The sequence below is a fragment of the Hyalella azteca genome, unplaced genomic scaffold (assembly GCF_000764305.2).
Source record: "Hyalella azteca isolate HAZT.00-mixed unplaced genomic scaffold, Hazt_2.0.2 contig3508, whole genome shotgun sequence".
NCBI classification, from domain to species: Eukaryota; Metazoa; Arthropoda; class Malacostraca; order Amphipoda; family Hyalellidae; genus Hyalella; species Hyalella azteca.
Window position 1 is genome coordinate 179924 of NW_025933756.1, and position 22483 is coordinate 202406.

General features: G+C 38.8%; 1 protein-coding gene across 2 annotated transcripts; it reads left to right on the forward strand.

Moving 5' to 3' along the window:
- Positions 1 to 1070: 1070 nt before the first annotated feature.
- LOC108675784 lies at positions 1071 to 12555 on the forward strand. 2 transcript variants are annotated; one of them, XM_018163811.2, is made up of 4 exons: positions 1071 to 1164; positions 1855 to 2890; positions 8000 to 8935; positions 10270 to 12555. In XM_018163811.2, exons 1-4 carry the CDS (start codon positions 1150 to 1152, stop codon positions 10593 to 10595), a joined length of 2313 nt encoding a protein of 770 aa, XP_018019300.1. In that variant the 5' UTR covers positions 1071 to 1149; the 3' UTR covers positions 10596 to 12555. The 2 variants fall into 2 exon arrangements, with proteins under 2 accessions (XP_018019300.1, XP_018019301.1); XM_018163812.2 differs by having other exon boundaries at positions 10273 to 12555.
- The last annotated feature ends 9928 nt before the right edge of the window (positions 12556 to 22483 follow it).

Below are 22483 nucleotides of genomic sequence, written 5' to 3' on the forward strand. Positions count from 1 at the left end.
TTAAATAAAATATTTTAGCCTGGTTGGTGAAATGATATATTCCTATGATTTTTTCCTGTGCCATTCGTGATACAGCGAGCAATTTATATGAAGGAATCAAGTGAGCTCAGCTCTTCATTGAGAAATAGTTTTCTGTAATCGTTTAAAATGATTCATCTGATTTTGAGGTACTAGAAATTTACCTAATGAACATTCTTTACTGCTAAAATTCAATCTATGATTAGGCAAGAAAGACTTTATTTGATAATTTTCATTCGAATCATTGGATTAGATGATAATGTGTGAGCGCTTGAGCAAAAAAAAATAATGAAATATTTCAATTCTGTTGCCTTATTCACTTTCACCCAATCCTAGCAAGTGACTTTCACTTCAGCATAGTTCACTCTTGCGATTTTACAAATGTTACGTTCTTCTATAGACTTTTCTTTTAGCGTTCTTCATTTTTTAACCATAATAATTATCAGATATACGCATTTTAGAAATGTTTATCTTTAAAAACGCTCAATATTTTCGAATATATTCTGCATAATTCGACGTCTGTGAACGCAGGAGATGCTTCTATTCTCTCTTTCTCTCTCTCGCTCTTTTCTTCTCTCACTCTACCCCTGCACATAACAACTCTAGAGGATGACGTCAATGCCCAGTACCAAGCAGCTTTATCTATGGGTTATGAAATCGATATACCACAAGTAAAGAACAATATCATATTTATGCTTCGTATAGATTGGTTTTTGGCCTTAATATATTCACACTTACACTGGTAACTTTGCAAAAATTATATCCAGCTTTAATGTCATATAACTGATAAGATATGTCAAGTCCACTAAATAAATTCGTCATGTAAGCTATCAAGTGCTTACGTCCTTGTGATTATATCTATTTGATCTGCAATTTCATATAGTAAAAATAATAAAAAGCAATACAAAAAATAATTGGCTCTCATCTGGAGAATCCTTGATTGATGATAAAAAGTGGCATCGTTAGGGGCGGAGCGTTAGTGGCAGTGCGAGGACCTGCCAGTGGTTAGCCCGCGATTGAGCTCCGCGCTCTCTTCATTCTGCCTACAGTGTTCGGAGTGAACAGTTGTGCTTAGATTCTGCTCCTGTATTTTCATCGTTTTCGATTTTTATTACATTCACTTGAGTCAAGATGGTCTACAGCACGGTGAGTGTTTTATACTTTCAGTTGTGTTGGTGAAATATTATAAATCAGAAGTGTTTAATCTGCGCTGTAAACTTTAGGGATAGGTGGTTATTCTATACTCATAATACTGAGACCGAGTGAGTGTGAAAGCACGATTACCATTTCAAATGTGAAAGTATCTAATGACCTGCTAACGATGAATCACTCGACTCTAAGCTGAATCACATGTTCCGATGTTGGTATCTATAGGGTTACTTTTTATTCCGTATGAATTATTACAACTATGAGCTCGATGCTGAGTTAACTTCTAGATACTTAATTTGAATAAATCTTGCTATTCTTTTCGTTTAGAAATTTAAATTATCCTTAGATAGACGATCATACCTACTACGCAGTTTCAATCTCGCGTCGTATCACTTTCGAGTTCAACCGCATTGCCATTGATTAATTACTCTGGTCGCATTTATAGTTTCTATACCTAACCCACTTGTCAAGTGTCATTACGGCCAGTTGTACGCGGTTTTACGCATTAGCCCTTCTTTCTATTCGGCATCAAAGCGCAATTTAAATTCAATTTGATGAATTCAAAATACTTTGTTAACCTCTAGCTAGCCAGCGCAGATGCTGCCTCTTGTTGACATCAACTTATTTGAACATGTTGAAAGATTGGTATCTGAAATTGATTGTTGGTTTATTTTGTTTTCGGAACAGGTGAACCAAATGATGCCTAGCAATGGTTTTGGAAGTCCGGTGAGTCCTCCTGATCTGCATTTCGAGTGCCGCGAAGTGCCTTCTCCTTCACAATATTCTGACCCTTCATTCTCTCCTCCTTCTCTGCACTCTCCTCCTCATTTCCTACCCGATCAAGACACGCTCCTCAAGGAAGAACCTCTGAGTCCTTATAACGGCTATCAAAACAATAAGAGCATGTTGGGTGTACCCAACAAAATTATTTCTCAGGCAGACCTTGCCGAGGAAGCCATGCTCTCTTCGAACATTCACCATCAAGCCTACATGCAGCAGCAACTGTTCAGTTCTTTCCAGAACAATCAAATGCAGCCACTGCTGCAAGTGCCCAAGCAACATCACACTCAACAGCCAATGGTGTACAACACTCAACTAAACTCTCCTAAGTTGGGTTCGGCCGAATCAAATTTTGTAGATTACGAACTGCTTCAACTTCTCAACAACCCAGAGATGGCCAATACTATGGAGATGCTCGTCGAACGAGAGCTGATGCTCGAAAACGCATCCAAGGAACACATCTCGATGACTCACGTTCATCAGCCTTCCGAGCAAAATCGCCAAATGCCTCCTGCATACAGCCAAACTGTGATGCAGCAGAAGATTACTCAGGAGTGCCAGCAATCCGATCAAAACCAAGTTACGATGCTGCGACAAATGACTCCAAAGTTCCAACTTACGCAGTTGCAGCAACAGCCTCAACAACAAGCGACTACCCTCGCCCCAGACGATTTGATGAAACTCAAGTGTTGTGATGACTCGCAACTCAACCCTGAAGTTTTCACCACGATTTCCGTACCCTTTGGGCGACCCGAGCCATCACAGGAGTCTTCATCAGATCGATCTCAATGTTTTTCTCCCGAACAAATGTATCCGACTTTTGAGAGCCTCATCGATGACGGAGAAATCGAACCTGCCGCCGATGTCGATTCTGATGTGGACCCAGTCTGCGTTTTTGACTCCCTCATGAAGAGCATCTACAACGACGCTGGAGTCTCCCACAGTAAGTACCTATTTTTTTCTACAAAATAAATAATTTTGTTCTCAATGATCGGTTAGACGATTGCTTCCTGTAAACCTGTATTCTGCGTGTTTGGAGCGGTAAGTAAAATGTTGAAATCTTGGTTTTCACTGTCTGATAGCGTGACGCATTCTACAATTTTCGCATTCGCAATGCTGCACTGCATAGAGCCATCTGTCTTAACGCTCATTTATCACAATTTTTCACCTTCCATTGAGTCAAAACGAATCAACTCGTGAATTCTATCATTTTCAGAACTGTACATTCATCCCACGAGCAATTTCACTTTCAACTCCTTTGCCTCATCTAATCATTCGCTGCGGCATCGCTGAAACCCCTGCATGCGTTGTGCAACATCCTTCCGTATGTCAAGGAAATGATGACACGAGGCGAAAGCCATACGGCAGATTTACTGTTGCGCTCGTACGTTAGGATCCTGGCGAGTGTTTGTTTTTTTTAGCTGCGTTTATAGGAATATTGTGTCACGCTGGTGTTACTTGCCACGTTCATAATGACGAGACTTACTTGCATTGAGCGTATTATTTATTGTGCAACTATGGAGTATGCCTCTTTCTCAGGGAAAGCTTAATTGGCAATTTCAATATTAACTCAGAAATAAGAGGGAGCCTTCGAATTTATGGTTAACTCTTTCCTCGTGTGTCAGTTTGTAAGGAACTCGGTATAAGTAATAGCAAGTCCCTATCAAAATGCCACTCTGCTGCTATGGACTTTATTCGTATCCACCCAAGACATTTGTAACAGTTGTCGCTAGGTCTTCTTGTAATAGCGTGAACTTCAATCGATAGTTACTAGAGCCATTTTGTTGCAAGGTTCTGCACGTTGAATTTTTGCATTCAAACTATAAGCTCTAGGGAAATTGAATGCATGGACTGCTTTGCAACCAAGCTCTGACCCCTGACATTTAACGCTGTTGTAAGGGAATGATGGTGCGCAGATGAGTCCCATGACAGCCTTATCACACTCACTAGCAACCTGCAAGCCTGCAGTCACAGCGCCCTGTGGTTAATAAACTCCTCAACGTTGACGGTCCCTGATTTTAAATTATGAACAAACTGGCCCATTGGTGAAATTGCTCGCGTCTTCACTTTAAACCTCGGTATTTTAAGTAAACGTTTACTAACCTGAAAGACTTTTAATCTAAAGACTGGTAGTAAAAAATGAAATCTGTGTTGAAAAATGACGCTCGCCCTTTAGTTTGCCTGCTTGCTATCTAACAGCATCTCAAGAGTTTTGCTATAAATTTTTCGCGTTGAGGCGCATGTTGGACTCGATTCATAAGATCCATTCCGCGATCACCAAGCATATTACGCTTTTCTGCTCATCGTTTCTCTAGGGTGCTCCGTGTTAATCACTCGCCTGATAGTAAATTGATGTGGTCCTCATTAAATTTTCAGACAGAATTTTCTTCAATAATCTTTGCAGTCCTGCACGAATTGTAGTTAATCTCAGCGTGAAACGAGCTCATTCCTTTGCGAGACATAAAAACTGCTGCATTTACGGTGGCATTGATGCACCTGAACGTTCTGGCTCTCATACCACGGAGCCACAAAGGTTGTTTTTGCACCGAGCGGCTCGGGTGGAGGAGCAAGCAAGCGTTCTCAAGCTCATGTCCTTGGATGGCGCTGTTGGAGGCCACAAGGGGGGACGCCGAAGCTGCCTCGTCCTGGCGGCGGAGTGTGCAGCGCTGGGCTGAGCAACACACAGCAATTCCTTCACACGATCTTCCGTGATAACCTTCAACATGTGAATGTTTGTTGCTGCAGTCTCGGCTATTTTGATGCATGCACGTGTATGTGCTAGTTGAGCGCAGCACTTGTATAGAACTCACCATACGTTCGTGTATTAAAAAAAAGTCTCTTCAAGTTGTTGGTTAGGAGTTATGCACTCAGAGGAACTTTTTGTGCGGTCTCATTTTATGGCGTAGAAGTCTAAAGTAGGACAGCATCAGACATTTTTCCTCATCGACTTTAGAAGTTCAAACTGTCACGTTGAGAAAATATATACTTGAGCACCTTAATCAATATTTTCAATGCTGGAAGCCATAGTCTTAGTCATTTGTTGCCATCCATATATTCTTGCTATGTGCTGCTTGCAATAAAACTTATATTTCGATCTTGATCATCACACGTGTAATCAGACACTTATTTTTATTTATATATTTTCTTTTTGATCACTACTTGACAAATTTTTGACTGGCAATTTAATTGCAATAGAAGTGTCAGAGCATTCTCTTCGATATTCTTTGTTACTGATTAATTTTTTCAACATTATTCTGATTCATAGCGTCCAAATACTGAAATACTGAAAAATTACAGTTGGATCGATTCTTGGTCCGCCGTTATGAATTAAAAACTTAAGCTTGCGTTCAATCCCGTTATTTTAACTGAGTGATGATAATGCTGTGAATATCAGTTACTGTTTGTTCCCAGAGTTACTGATGGCAGTTCATATAGTCAATTAGGAATCATTATTTAGCTTTTGTAAGTGAAATCGATTGTCTAAAGAACAATGAGTTTTAGTTTGTTTGGATTGTTTGTTTTGTAGGCCTAATTTGATCATTTATTCGCAAAAGAGTGACTTGTTAAGAGTCATTTTTTAACCATTCAAAGCGGATAGTGGANCGTTCTATGCTTATTGTGTGTATGACAATCGCTAATTCGTTCATCCGGTCATCTATGCTGCCTTGCAGTTGTAGGTAGTTGTGATGTGAAGTATTTCAATGCAGTAATGCGCGCGTCACATTTAGGTGCTTCGATTGTCTAGAAAATTTATTTCTCATTTTACGTACAAATGAAGGTTCGAATTTTAATCTTAATTTTAGGAAAAATGTTCTATTTTTCATGCTATTTTAAATACATATGTTGCTGCTGTTTTTTTTTAATGCAAGTTGTTTAAAGAGATACGGTAGTTAGCATGAAAGTAAATTCAGTTAATTGAAAGTAGTTTGATTAAAAATAGATACAGTTGACCGAGAGTAGACATAGTTTTGATTGAAATTATATTTAATTTTAGTTGAAAATAGATTTAGTTTTAATTGAAAGTAGATTCAGTTTAATTGAAAATAGATTTAATTTTAATTGAAAATAGATTTAATTTTAATTGAAAGTAGATTTAGTTTCAATTGAAAGTAGATTTAGTTAATTAAATGCAGATAAGTTTCATATCACGGCCGTGAGATCTGCGAGAGCAGTACACGGAGCGGCAAGCGCGCCACGGAGATCTAAGTTAGGGAGTCGTGTTGCGGTTGTGCGATGGTGGCCGCAGTGCGTGGGTTACGTCACTCAGGAAATGCGTCATAGGTTAGCTGGCTGTCCTCTTCCTCGCGTCATTATTAGTCTCGTGCAACGGCTGACTTGTAGGTTTTGATGAATTTTACTTTAGTTGTGGCTGAACAAGCGTGAGTTGGGTCTGCATGAATAAAATTTACAAAATCGTGTACGGTAATCTTAATTCTGTATGAACTTACCCGAGCAGTAACTTTTTAGCTCTCCTCTTCATCCGATCGTACTAGCTTAGACGAGGTTATTTCATTATTTTTATTTCCTTAAAAAAAGAGAACTTTTCAGTCCTCTTCATCATCTGATCGCTGTTTAGACGAGGTTATTTAACCTGCTCTGTCTATTGCGCGATATAAACTGAGTTCATTTTTTTTATTTTTATAATTATAACATTTCGGAATTTTGCAGTTGAGCAATTTAGTTCAACTTCTTGAACTTGCAATTATTTTTCCGTTTTATGAAAATTTTTTTCGTTTTACGATTTTTTTTATCATTTATGACGTTTCGATTGTCACTTGTCATATTGCGTTCAAATCCTTTGTGAGCCACGCCTCGACATACGATCTTTGTTGTGTCACGTAAATCATCGTGTTGTCCCGAGTGCACTAACATGCTTTGCTGCAACATTAGCTGGTGCTCGGGAACACCATATCTGCTGCGGGTGTGTCCAAGTCGAGCTCACGTATTAGGAAGCGCAACCAATGCAAATCTCTTCAATTATTGTCGCCTCCATATTTAACGGTGCTGAATCTGCACGTCAAGCTAGTTTCAAATTTTTTTCTTTGCAAAGACTCGCATTGGACGTCTGAGCTTAGTAATTAATGGCTTTCGTTGTTGAATAACTCGTGCGATACTTCGTTATAAAGGAACACAGCTTGCTGAACTTCACGCTATGTGCCTTATCTTTTTCGTCATTACTACGCTGAGTCATATTTATTTACGTAGCTGATATTCAGTTCTTATGGATACAAACGATAGTATAAAAAATTTTCTGCGTTTGACGAATAACGCTTTATTTGAATAACGCTTTATTGGCGAATAAGGTTGTTACCCATTTCTACTTTAATACTTAATGCTCAACCACCTTTGTTAATTCGAATAATTCTCAATTTAATCGAGTTTCTTATGTGTGAATTCAGGACAAACAAATAAAGGGATTGAATTTGAAAGGCTGATACGAGGTAAAAATTGTCATGAAATCCCCACATGAGTAAAGTATACTTTCGGAATAAATTTTATTGCGGTCTCGGGTGGGAAGGGTGGCATGGTAGGCTATGTTATGATGACAAAAACCAGATCTTCCAAGGGCAGCCGCATCGGTCATAAAGAAGGGAGCAACTTGCTAGGGAACGTAGCTCGTGTGGTCGTCTTGAAGGTCTCTGCAACTACTGAAGGCTTTATGCGCGTGATCCTTTGTTCAGCGAGGTCTCATGCGTAGCTATTATAAAACCTGATCATGCTTTTATGGCGTGATCGTTGGCAGGGTTTGTAAATAACATGCATGTTGTGTATAAATTGTGTTCAGCATTTTAGTCTTGCTTCTTGTATGAGATCTTGTTCGGAAACTTTTAATTTGTTGTGACTAACTGTTAAACACTTTTTTGTTTGTATGTGACAGTATTGAGATTCAATGTAGAGAAATACAATTTATCATAATTTTAAATGAATGTTGACTTTGTTGTCATCGCTTGTTCCACAATCTTTAATAGTGAATTCCTGAGAACATTTATAATCACTATGAAAGGGCTACTCTAATTTACTCAAGCTCACGTAGAAATTTTTTTCCTTTCAGATCCCTACGATTGGTCGGTGAGCAGCGTCCGTTCATGGCTGAAAGCTGCTGCCAAGACCATCCAAGTGAGCCTCCCAGAGAGCAGCTTGAACTTAAACATCGATGGCAAAATGCTCCTGTCCATGAGCCCTGAACAGTTTGCCTCGGTTCTTGGATGTAAAAATGCTAAATCGCTTCTCGTATTGCTCGATCAACATGTTCGTTTTCAAGCGGATGAAAAATCAGGCTCAAACAACACTGGTATCGGTAAAGAGTTCTTGCAAGTTAAGCAAGAAGCACTTTCAGAAGAGGCGCAAATTCTTACTGAAATGTCGTCGTCCATGATACCAACATCTGTTGTAAATCATAAGTACAACGCTCATTTCACAATGCAGCCAAGACTCGCGGAAGACGCCAGTTCGAGTGCACTTTCCGTTGGTAATCACCATGTTGATGGGGATCGAAAACCGCTAATGGAGCAGTTCGTTTCGCTGCCTTCATATCAACATCAACAGCAAAAACAACAGCAACAACAGTTGCAGCTGCAACCTCAACCTCAGCAGATTTCTAAAGTTGAACGCTCGAGCGATTCAGGATCACCAACATACTCTTCATTTCAAGTGAATCAAACCAACGAACAGCGGAACGCTAATTTTTCATATAGTCCTACCAGCACTATTGTTACCAACAGTGGGACATCGCACTTGAATAACAACGCACCCTCACTTTACGTCCCTTCACCCGCTGTGGTAAAACAAGCGACTGCGCATTGTAACATGACGGCTGGCTCTTCACAAGCTGGCATGGTACACTCACCAAACGGTCAGCCTGTGCCTCTTCAAGATGGTATCAATGGTTATGTCAACGATTCCGGTGCAGATTTGTCGGCGTTGCTTCAACAACAATCGCCTCAACACCCAGCTACATTGGACCCTGAGGAGTCCATGGACACTGATGGTGAGTGTTCTGCATGTTAAGACACCAGTTTCTAACTGGTTATAATGTCCAATGCTATTTAAAATTTAAGGAATGTCTTTCTGTCCACTGTGTGCAAATGATTGCGCCGTTCTTTATTATCCATTTAATTAAAAACCTTAACAACTGTTATTGGGTTTCATAGCAACATGCCCAGTTGAACGCCCTTGCCCAGTGTTGCAGCTCATGATGCAGCGCGGTTACTCGCTTAGATCCGAGCAACGCGCAAGGCGATTGGCTCCGCCTGTCAGTTGCAGCTAGCCTCGCTCTGGTGCATAGCCACGCGCCATCAAATTACCAGTTGTCGCATCTCGCTATTCGAATTTACTTCGTCGCAATCTTTGTCATATTATTTATCTTTATATTAGTAAGTGTGTATGTATCTTCCTATTAAACGTGCCCATTGCTGCGAATTTGTATTTCACACTAGGATTCAGAAGACGTGGTTTCTAAGTGATGCTTTTATTACCAAATGCGTTCATTTAATTAATAATATCAAGCATGTTTAAGTTCAAATTAACCTTATGCTCGAATGAATTTCTTGTTACGCACATGAGACAAGTTTCTCGAAACGTAATAAGCCCCCATATTTGCGACCAAAGCATTATATTCAACGGATGAGTTTAACAGGTGCGTGTCACTGACTAGTGCATTAGGGAATATGCTTTGATAGATTGGGCGCGGGAGTGGGGGGTTAAGTGGGCGATGTTGTGACGTCTAGAGGCAGGGATTCCCATCTCGTTTTACGGTACACCTCCCCTTCTATCTAGGGGGGCTCGAAGTCCTAGATAATTTGTATACTATCTTATGTATAATTACTTCCCCTGCTGCCTTCTCTTACGTATGATTTTTCGTTGCTTGTTATGTTAAAGTTGTTCCTGACTCTTGCGGTCGGTAATTTTACTTGTCAAAAATACCTGGACCTTACTGTTCGCACAACAGTTAAGGCATAATTGTGTTGGTAATTCATGCCGATAGTGTTAGCTGCGTTTGGCGTGTAGAGCTAACTTGAAAGCCACAGCTCTCGCCGCAACAAAACTTGTCTAGCAGCTGCGTCTCAGGTTCATTCCAGTCACCTTTGTTCAGCATCGTTCGTGCTCGTGTGTGACTGTGGTGTATTAACTTGGATGTGAAACGCTCTGCACAGCATACTCTCCTTCGTAAAAAGTCCAATGTCATTGGTCACCATTTTTATGATCATCACCTCGATTAATTTATCAGTGATTAATATCACTGTCACATTATATCTTACCAACTTTCCTCTTATGTAAGCATTGTTCTCATGATTCATGTTTCTTCTCTATTTTCAATTCCAGAAGATGTCGAAGAAGACGTACCAGCGAGCAGCACGGGAGGCAGTGGCCGATCTCACATTCAGCTCTGGCAGTTCCTCAAGGAGCTCCTCGACAACAACAAAAAGTACGGTTCATGCATTCGCTGGCTCGATCGTCAGGAGGCGATCTTCAAGATCGAAGATAGTGTCCGCGTCGCAACCCTTTGGGGTGAACGGAAGAACAGGCCTCAGATGAACTATGACAAACTCTCTCGGTCCATTCGTCAGTACTATAACAAGAACATCATGAAGAAAACAGAACGTTCCCAGCGATTGGTGTACCAGTTCTGTGCTCCTTACGGACAGTAAGCGGTACTTCTGCATTCTGCCCATGATTTCGATGGCTGATGGACGGACTGACTTATGAGTTTTCTAAGTCAGTTTGGCCTGACTTTGACCCGTTGCTTGGACTGTCGTATTTTTAGAGGAGAAAGGTAATTTTCTCCGATTTGCGCAATTGGTGATCAGTGTATCGGATTTATTCCTGATCCTGATCGTGACCAATGTGTGTTTTATTTTCTGACTATATATCTATGATATATTCCCCTGAAGTAAGTTCTGTGAACTTGAGCATTTAAACGAAAGTATCAGTACGCTGCTTTTGTTTTAAGATATCCCTTTATTATGAACGAGTTCTGTAGATACTGTAGTGATCAATCCCCTGGAAAAAATTGCTGCAAGTTGTTTGACAATTTTCTCGAGTGGCTTCGGATCTACAGTCGAGGTTTAAAATATGCTAGTATAGCGTGCTGTTTTAATTTAGCGTTTCAGTTTGAAAAACTATTTTAAGGTGATATCTAAGTGTTTTAAATTATCTTTTTATTAAGTTCTCGCTTATAAGTGGACTGAGGTAGAGCGAAATATAGGCCAAACTTCCCTCGTCTTCAGTCCAGTAGCCGATAGCTTGAGCTCACCACCTGGACGCAGTTGGTGTCGTTCCCGAGCTGTCCGCGCGAGGGCTCCTCTGCAGCTCGAAAACTCGGTAGTCGCCGTAGCTAAGCGATCGTATTTTTCGAGAGACAAACGACCCCTCGTAACTTTTCCAGAATTGATGAGCGTTTTTATTAGATTCTGATGCGTTATCCTTCTATATGTTGTTAAAAAACCAAGATTTAGTTCTCAATGCTGCTGTTCTCTTTCTCGCTTAGTGACCTTGGCTCCCAGTTTCTGCATAGAGAAAACCCGATAGAATGTCTCTTTCCTTAATTGATTGACTCGTAGCTGCCAAGTGATGGTAGACGCGTTGTCGTATGATTTTCGTACTTCTTTGGGTTGCTGCTGACTTGTTCAGCAGATCACCAGAGCTTTCTCATTTCATAACTAACTTTATCTTGATTTATCTCATCGTGAGGTGCGTGCTTGAAGTTAGCACTCATTTTCGGCTGGTAATTTGAATATCATGAGCTGAAAATAACGTCCCGACTTGAACCACGCATGTGTCCAGCTCACGTCGAGCTCGATTAGAAAGTTCTGATCTTTCTTGCTGACCACGAGCGCCGCAAGCTTGCCAACTTTCACGCTCGCTTCGCCACAGCGTTGAATTTACGTCATTCTCTCGCTTTACGTTACTAACCTCCTGCACATTCGATTTTGTATGAACTTTGCGAGAGCATGCACGGCAAAGATCATATAATGTTGAAGAAACATGGCACAATATTTAGTTTCATCCTTTATCTAATTTTAAGAATCACCTATCAGTCTTTCCAATTATCTAATGCGCGTTCATCTGACTTTCTTAAATAGTAAAAAATATTCTAAACATACCTTATGTGATTTTCATTTCCTATATGAGAATTGAGGCATATGCAGACGCAGCCTGTGCTACATCATCTAATGATGAAAATATGAGAAGCAATTATGCGTCTTTCATTGTTAGTTATATTCGATTCAATCGAATGTTATACTTTTTGAGTATCTTCTTTCAATTTTATTCATATTTATCATGACGAGGTGGAATTTCGTCGGTTATCGTCGTTCTGTCAACCTCTTTCTATATTTAAGATAAGATTAAGTCTTACATCGGAAACTTGTATCTTTGTCTAGAATCGAGTATATCGCTTGTGGAGAGTAAAGTTCCAACGGAATGGACTCGTGCAAAGGCAAAGTTATATATTTTTATAATTATGTTTTTAAAATGTATTTCTGAAAATTCTTCTGAAAAATTTTTTCGCTTAATAATCTAATTCAAGCTTTATTTGGTTTGGTTAGGAACTATATGCCATCGGTCTAATTCACTGTTTACATTTCTTTCAATAAATTATTGTGCTCATAAGGCTGAAATTTTCTTATCCTTTTCTATTGTTGATTAATAGCAGGTAAACAACATTGTATTCAAAATTTTACGAACGATAGTATCGTTCCCTTTTGTAGAAAGAGTTCTACAAAGAAGTTCTTGCTGATGGATCTGTTAGGCGATGACATTCTATAGTTGTGGCTAATATAAGGCACGAGAGTTGAATATAGATAAGTTCCATCTGACGTTGAAACAACAGTGATCAAACCAACGAAATCAACTCGATATCAACCTTATTTCAACGCAAACGAGTCCTACAAAGTCTACAAACGTGGTTGTGAATACACTTATAATTTCATATGCGGTATAATTTCATAGGCGGTCCATAATAAATATTCACACAAAGCCAAATACTGCATTTTTGGTGATCCCCCGCTGCTTTACTGAGATGAGCCGCAGATAAGAATTTATTTTGTGATCAACATTTTTGTGACTTATAATCCAAAGATCTCAAAAAGTCCAATATTTTTAAATAGATTTTTCTGCCAATTTCCAAACTGGTAGTTAAGTTTTTGTACATGCAAAAAATATGAGATTGAATTGTTTGCCATCAACTGGTTCTGTAAACCTACGGGGGTTTTACCAACGGATCATTCGGTTAGGAGCACGGGCCGACCAGAATGAACTGGTTCAATGCTGAACTGGAATTTTGTAGATCGTACCCAAACAGATCTCAAGTTGGAATAACTTATTGCTGTTACCTCAACAAGGTTTACTGTCGAACTGAACTGCACAGATCGTTCACAGACAGATCTAATGCTGCGACAACTGAATTCTGTTACCTTTACAGGGTTCAATGCTGAACTGGAATTCTTAGATCGTACCCTAAAAGATCTCAAGCTGAGATAACTAAATGCGGTTACCTTTATAGGGTTCAATGCTGAACTGGAATGCTCAGATCGTACCCTAAAAGATCTCAAGCTGAGATAACTAAATACTCTTGTCTAAACAGGGAGCTTTGCGAGGTTTCTCAACTACAAAAATGAAGCTCGTTGCTTGCCGACAGATTTTTAGTAGCCGGTTGATGAGAAATGCAGAAGTGATTCAATTTAATTCTGAGTGTCAGTTAATTGGAACTTTTCTACATGTACACTGCACATCAATACATGAAAATCTTGTAATTTCTGGCATCAAAATGGTTGTTAAACTTTTCAAGTCGTCCGCCATTAGTGTGGTTATTAATTCGGGCTAAAGAAGTAACTAAAAGTTAGAGTTAAACAAATGCTTGCCTCTGCTGACTGGCAAGTGGTCACATTAACATTGAACTCATTTTTGTTCATTGGAGACGACAGTGAGCCATGGAATGAGCCGCGATGCTACGGAAGCTGCATGAGACATTGCGTCCCGGAAAACATGATGATTGTAATTTGTGATTGTAAAATGGAAAATGATGATTGTAATTTCAATTCTCTAAAATCTCAAATAAATTAAAGTGAAAATTAAATAAGTAACATGTGTCTACTTCCACATACAAGTTTGGTCAGGTTTGTCGCGTGGTGCAGGATACGGTCAAGTCCTTCGGTCAGGTTTGTTGCCTGGAGCAGTTTACGGCCAAGTCCTTTAGTCAGGTTTGTTGCGTGGCGCAGTTTACGGTCAAGTCATTTGGTCAGGTTTGTTGCGTGGTACAGGTTACGGTCAAGTCCTTTGGTCAGGTTTGTTGCGTGGTGCAGGTTAAGGTCAAGTCCTTTGGTCAGTTTTGTTGCGTGGCGCAGGATACGGTCAAGTCATTTGGTCAGGTTTGTTGCGTGGAGCAGGTTATACGGTCAAGTCATTTGGTCAGGTTTGTTGCCTGGTGCAGGTTACGGTCAATTCCTTTTGACAGGTTTGTTGTGTGGTGCAGGCTACGGTCAATTCTTTTTGTCAGGTTTGTTGCGTGGTGCAGGTTACGGTCAATTCATTTGGTCAGGTTTGTTGCGTGGCGCAGTTTACGGTCAAGTCATTTGGTCAGGTTTGTTGCGTGGCGCAGTTTACGGTCAAGTCATTTGGTCAGGTTTGTTGCGTGGCGCAGGTTACGGTCAAGTCATTTGGTCAGGTTTGTTGCGTGGCGCAGGATACGGTCAAGTCATTTGGTCAGGTTTGTTGCGTGGCGCAGGTTACGGTCAATTCCTTTGGTCAGGTTTGTTGCGTGGTGCAGGTTCAAGTTCTGTGCTCAGGTCACAACTGTTCTCTGGGTGCGACCTGCCTAGCCAGGCATCGTGCGGGCGGTAAAACCAGCCGCACTTATATTATGTCTGCCACCTGTGGCGCTGACAGCGGCATTGGAAAACACAAAATAAAATAAATAAATAGCGGTTTCATCGTTTATTAGGTCGTAGGCTTGTCGCCGATTCTTAACATCGCAGAACATCCACAGCTTGTTGCGGTCTCAAACTCGCAACTCACTGCTACAATTTTGCTGTGCTTAACCGCCCGGCCTCCTTGCCGATTCTGACCAGAAACTGGCGCACAGAGCTGGGATCGAACCCGCGCCTCTCTGCTCCAATCCTGGTACTCTGAACTGTTAACACTGGGCCACCCTGCCAAACACACAAATTTAGGAACGGCAAGGCGAGTTTCTAGTGATGTTTTACTTTATAATGTTGTTCTGGCGTTATGATGGATCTGTCATGTTGTTATATTCTATTATAAAAGAATATATTTTAAAAAGTAAATAGGCAATTCAAGAGTGAATTTTCTCTGCTGTTCAAGTATTGTTTTATTGTGTCAGAAAACTCTTCCATAAGTTCATCTCTATAGCGGAACTAATTCTGCTTAGAATATAAACAGTGTTGATCTTTAATTAAATATTTCTTTGATGTCCTTTATGGACTGTCAGATTTGATAGGATTGTCTGAGTGGTAAAAAAAGCTACGATGCATTTGAAGCGGCATTTACCGGGCAGTTAGAAACAATATTTTTTTATTTGTAGAGATAACCATTATCTGTTTTACTCTTGAACGTTTCATCCCGTGAACTAAAAAAAAAACGTCGACTGATTTATTTACGTCATAGTTTTATTGACGTCTCTAATTTTAGTCTCTCTTCATGTTATAAATCGGAAATGCATTGAAGACGCCCGGATACATATAACAGATCCGTTATAATATAAATTTTATGATTGAACGTATAACTACATTGTCTTGCTTGGCAATACAAGTAACAAACTCGAACAAGACCGTCTGACAAGCCGCGCCTTCCAAAGTTATCTATTAATAAATCCATTGATAGCATATTAAAGCCTTATCAGAAGAAGTGGAATATTCTAGAGCATCGTAAGTTGGTGTTAAATGAATTGACGTCATGATGTTATTGCGCCGCGAACTCTTCGGTGTGCATGTGCCGTAGAAGCAAAGATAAGACAGCGAGATAACGATAGATAAGAACCCCGATATTAGGTCGTACGGTGTTAAGATGTATTGTGTCGGCTAGAAAAATGCCGTTAGGTAAATCAGTCGAGAAAATACAGAAAATACATGTAAATTTGTTGGTCTGTATAGAAATTACAAATGAATTTATTGTGCGCAAATTAATGTTTTGTAGAATATGCCATGCTTAATTTAGCGCAATATAGTTTTGCCAAACATTTGTAATGTCTGGAGATAGGACCGACGTAATGGATGATGACTTTGCATCCAATTCTGTGTACAATTTAATTCAAAGTCCAAAACTAAAAAGAAAGATTCGCTTTCCAACAAAAATTCGCTTTTTTCCTGGAATATTTAAAGGTCCCTCCATTTATCAAACAATAATTCTTCTTCGGAAATATAGTGGGCATGATAGCATTTTTTATGCGCACATTAATTTTGGTTGACTTTTCTAATATTCGTTCAATTGGATTGAAAAGATTGGCGAGGATTTGTAAAAGACGTTTAATTGTTTTCTTTCTGATTCAATCATACAAATATTTTTTACGTTTTTAAAATTAAAAGCAAAAACGCAGACTTTATTTATAATTTCTTACTTTTTCGCCGCTTCTCTTGGTGTTTTCGTACTTCAAGTGAGAAAACTTCCGGAAATTGAAAAACTTACTGATATAACATGCCGAATGTTGACGCGCGAAGGTACTGACAACACATCATCTAGTGACGCTCAAGCGGCCTCCAAACAATTATTTTTACAAAATTTGAATGCTAAAATTTTCGAAGTTTCCATCGTTGAAATATAAGGCTGGATTAAAACATCAAATGCATTTGTACACTTTAATTACACTCTGGACCATTTAAAAAATCCCCTTTAGATATAAATTCCCTCAGTTTAAGGAGACCACCGCTTCCGTAGATGCATTGCGGAAATTTGAGATTGCCAGATAATTTTAACCTTTAAAAGAAAATTGATAGTGGGTTCATTTTAATTGCGGAACTGACAGCTTCAAACACAGGACACACTCAACTATAGGAGGTCAGTCTGATGTAGTTTTTTTAGGTAGCTACCACTCTGTTTAGGGAGTAGTAAAAAAATTATCCTAAGGGATTTACGCGCACGGAAAAATACAGGAAATGCCAACTGCAAAATGAGTGCAAAGAGTGAATATTGTAGCCCTTGTGTGGCGAAATATAGTTTTATTAGTATTTAAGTTATTATTAACTTAATTATTAGTTTTTATTAACTATGAAAATTATTTTTTTCGAACTCATTACTGTCGATGAAATTCTTACTGGAAATTGTACGATTTCAATTTGAAAGTTATTATAAATACGGACATGATCACTAAATATAAAATGTAAAAGGAATACCGTAACATATATTTTTGGTTCTTCCATGAGAGACTCAGAAACAACATCGAAGCTCTTATTTTAAATCAGGAAATAATGTAAAAAAATCAATCACTCCAGTTTTAACTTCTTTTGATCGTTTTCACATGAATTTATTTTACTACGTAAATTCTGTCACTGATGAATTATTTTTGTGTATGTTTCCCAAAAGCTGTACAACAGTTTTGATTATATTTCTCTTCAGTGCTTACATTATCAATAAAGTTTATTTACAGTCACACGGTCGCGCGTGGGAGCGAAGATTTAAAGTTCAATGAAGAAAGATAAGGCTGATAAGACACACATGTGTCATTCACGGGACAATGAATATGGTAATATACGGCAACGGTTAATGAGGGGAAAGAGAATATACATAATCTTTTTACTTTACCTGTATTTTTACTAGTAATATTACTCGTAGGCTTACTTTAATTTCAGTTATTTATGATGCATTCATAAAATTTTCATCATTATTTTATAAAATTATATTTTTAAATTGGTTGCTACAGTTGCTAAATGAACAGGCTGTGATCTGAAAACACTATAAACAGAATATCTGATATATTACATCGCAAACTTCCCATGGCTTTGGAATACCATATTTCTGATACTGGTTGGGGAAGACGAATAAATTTGTCATGGTAACGTTTGCTTTTTATAATCCGCATGGGTCTATTATTTAGGTAAACATAAATCACTATTATTCAATAAATTGACATTATCTAAATAATTGAAAATGTTAGTTATTATTTTTTGTAATGATGTTCCTACGGGAGAAATGGCTTTGGTTTCGAACAAACTGGAGCAGTGATCGAGTTGCGTGTTCGAGACCGCTACAATAACTATAAAGCTGTAAACGTTCTGGCTCGTTGAGAATCGGTAACGGGTCTAAAACCTAATAAACGCGGCTACAGCCATACCATATACCATACCAAAGCTGTACCTATTACTGATCGATGTCATACAATTCAGTAAGTGGTGATGAGAAGATGGGTTTCATCATACAATGATTATGGCTTGATTGTGCAACACGCATTGTATTGTGGACGCGCTATAGTCGCTATTAAAACGTGTCAGCTTTAATAGGCTTACGTCAGCTTAATACGCTGATGTAATACCAGTAATTGAGCGATAGAAAACAAGCGTGTCATCCAAGAACAAGCAACGTTTCAACACTTAGAACGTTTACATGACTTTCTTGTGTCTCAACATGAGTTGCTAACGTAAGATTAAAGGAATTTGACTTATATTTAAAAATATTTTAAATTTGAGCTCGAAGTAAATATGTGGATGAATTTTTGATCTTCGCTCAATATTAGTCAAGACTGGCTTCAATGTTTTAATCAATCACGAACGCAGTAATTATGACGATAGAAAACAAGTGTGTCATCCTAGAACAAGCGACGTTTCAACATTTAGAACTTTATATATATGCCTTTCTTGTGTCTCAACACGAGTTGCTAACTTAAGATTGAAGGGATTTAAATTATATTAACAAATATTATGAACTTGAGCTCGAAGTAAATATGTGGATGAATTTTGATCTTCGCTCAATATATTAGTCAAGACTGGTTCCAATATCTAAATCAATCACGAACACAGCAATTATGAAGCAATCGCGAAGAAGCAACACAGAGGTCAGTCACCTTTTGATCGCATATGTTAATTTTTATATTATTGAAAAAGAGAGCAATGACTTTAATTACTTTCTAGTGCTTTCTTCATCTTGGCACATAGAATGACCTTTGTATTCTGCAATCGATATAGTTTTAAAGTCTACATTCTTTCACAATGCACAAAAATGATTTAAGTTCAACTACAGGGCTTGTATAGGTCGACACCAAATTTTTCGCTCCAAATTCAGATCAATTAATTTATAACATGCATCTTTATCGCGTTAGAATATTTGAAGGTTTTAACTGAATCGCTTTGCAAGTTTAACGCTCACCAGGCTGCATGACTTAACAATATTTTAATCGTAGCCATTGTAGGTACAGTTATAATTATGGTCCGACAAAGGTTAAATAGCAGTGCCGTATTTAGTCTACGGAGAGTAAGGTTTTTCGCTGTTGATCTTTAACTGTTTTGATATTGTGGCACAAGTCGAATTGATCGTAGGAAACAAATCAAAATGTAATTCCCAGCACGCGAAGCAGAGAATCTCGTGCGAGATTTGCTGGTATAAGTGGGCTATCACAGCTATCAACAAGACGATACAAAAACCACTGAAGTACTCTTCAGGATATCGAGCATTTTCGATGATACTTACGATGATACGAGTAAGGAGTTGATGGTGGAACTAATATGTCAGGACAACCAGGATGCTCTAAAGGCAATCATTGCTGTTGCATTCGAATCGGCAACCACAAGTGTTTTTGAGGATCATAATCTGCTCGCAATGTCATGCCTGACTCACGTTGTTGGATATAAGAAGTAGGCTGTCCAGAACCTGCTAAAAGCTAAGCCCCGAATGCTGAATTCCCTTCGTATGCTCGCGACCAATCAAGAGTTTGAAGTGGAGAACGCATTGGCGCGGAAACTGGTTGGCTGTCTCGTGGAAGGTGAAGTGCCAGAGTTAGTTGATAGTCTTGTCACAATCTTGTGTTGGTCAATCGTGTGCCCACAGCCAGATAACGTCGATGAGATGACATATCTCGAGTAGAAGTTGTTGAATGTTTCGATGCAAGGCTGCCTCACCAAAGACTAGCGGCTGCGGCTCCTCCAGTGCTTGTCCCAGGATTTCTTTGAGCGTTTCGAGAAGGAGGCAAAAAACACTGCGTCTGAAGAGCGGTCGATAATCATAGCACGCGTTGATCTCATTAGCTAACTACTTGAGGGTGCAGAATAACGCGATTACGTTGTTGAGATAAACCTCCTGAATTAATTGTGGTCATGGTTTGTGGAACGTCCTACTGTTCTGTCGTCGGAGTATAATCCTGCAAATGATTTCTGTCTTGATATTTGTTTTAAAATTTTCAACCGATTATTTCATGGGGACGAATAAACAAAGGACTTAATCATTCATATTATAGACGTAGAAAAAATAATGGACGAAAACCTAAGGCTTAAGGATTCTCAGGAAACACAATTCTTCTTACAGGAATTCGTACTCCTCCTAATGAAGCAGAGTTCTGGGAAATTACTCCTCGACATCGTATTAATCTGCGCCCATCACGTATAAGACGAAATTATTCCCAACATTGATAAGTTCAGCGTGATGAGTTGCTGGTTGACCACTCTTCTTGGACGGCAGGATCCTCCTTCGCTCCTCAAGGACCTACAGAATTATCATGGAGAGCCACTCCTACAGTCATTCCTGACAACAGCAGTGCAGTAGTCTCAAGATATCCACGTACGTTTGATGGCAGCCTAAGTTTTGTTCGTTGCTATTGATAATGAAGTCATTTGCCCATCATTTTATATGGCCGGACCAAGTGCATCCTCGAGCCCCGAGGAAAACGTTCTTGAAATTTCGCTTCTGAAAGCTTTATTTTTAATGATAAATTTCCAGCGCTACTGCAAAGGCGATATAATTGCAATATAATTAACTGATCGGAAAAAGAATTGCGATTGTTTATGTTTGCTGTACTCGATAATAACTATTGGTTTTAATCAATTGGATTCAAAGAGTTCACAGCAAACGAAGTATCCAGTCAGAGAAAATCTATACGATAAAAGTACTTTGGAGAAAACACAAGTTCTTTTGCCCGAGTTCCTGCAATATGGACAAACTTCAGGTTTAGAGGAGAAAGTGCGTAATTGCTTAACATTTACACACCAAGCTCCGTTATAATAAATTAATAGTAAATTATGCTGAATTTCGCAGTCTGTAGGAAGTTACAGACAGTAATCGAACATACCTTATTCCTGAGGGCTTACGGAGATCTTAATTAAGGTTTATGCTATTTTAATTCGTTCCATGCATTGTTAAAATTGTAATTAAATAAATACTAACGATATAAGACTTTATCCTTATTGCTTGTAGTGTTTGGCTTTGAGTGTAGTAGCTTTTACCATCCTTGAAATGCTGTTGCTTAGTTCTACAAGTTCACGTATTTCACATTCAGGCATGAGCCGATGAACCAAAGTCACGTCCGTAAACAATCAGTGATTTATAATCAAATAAGCGCATTTGCTCACTTGCGATTAAGTAATAGCATGGGTTTTATGAACGAAACTCTGAGCTCTAACTATTTACACTATGTTTTAGGACCAACAATTGTAAAAATTTGAATACATTTAAACCTCCGGACCTAATAAGGCTCTAGTCACTATGCACATACAGTATTGTACTGCAACGAAACTTACTATACAATTAAGGACGCTTACTACAAAAATGAGTATCGTAAGGAACACTCATTAAAACGACATTACTGGGACACTCACTGGGTATTACTCTGGGTATATTATATATTAAATACCCAGTATGTACTCTGGTTATGTATTAAAAGAACACTCCCTACAGATGTTGTATTACTGGGATAATATTTCATACAACCGAAATAAAAGTATGAAATAACATTTTATCTGACATTTTAAAGGAAAATACAGCAGTTACGCCTAAAGTTAGCGGCTTCAAATCTCTTACAACTTTATACCCAATTTAATTCGCCACAATAAGCGCGTAATCCCTATTCAAAATTTTGCAAATTTTGGTACCTAATATGGTACATATGGCCTAATATGTCTTTTTTTTTCTCTCCTGTCCCTACAACTCTCAAAAAAATTCCTCGAAGATGTGCAGAGGTAATAGTCATAAAAATTCCAAGATTAGGCGACAAGTCACACATGGCCTATTCTCCAGCCCCGGCACCACTAGAATATTCTGTTTAAATGGTACATGTTCATGAAGAAAAAATAATAATAATTACCGAATTATGCTTTTCACTCTAGTTTGTGAAGCATTGCAATTTAAGTGAAAATTTTAAACTCATTCTGAGGTGTACGATGAGAAAATCGAATGGTTCATGTAGTCCAAATTCACTTTCTTATACCCATAATACGAACAGAGAGCGGACGTTGCTCCGATACACCATTTTGCCGGTACAAATCAGATCAGGATGACCCATAAAAATACACAAACTCCATCGCTATTTCTACAAATTCTCGCTTATTTCTCTGTGTGCAGTGTCAGTGAGAGGCGAAAGTGAGTGCTGCGCAACACACGTACGCGC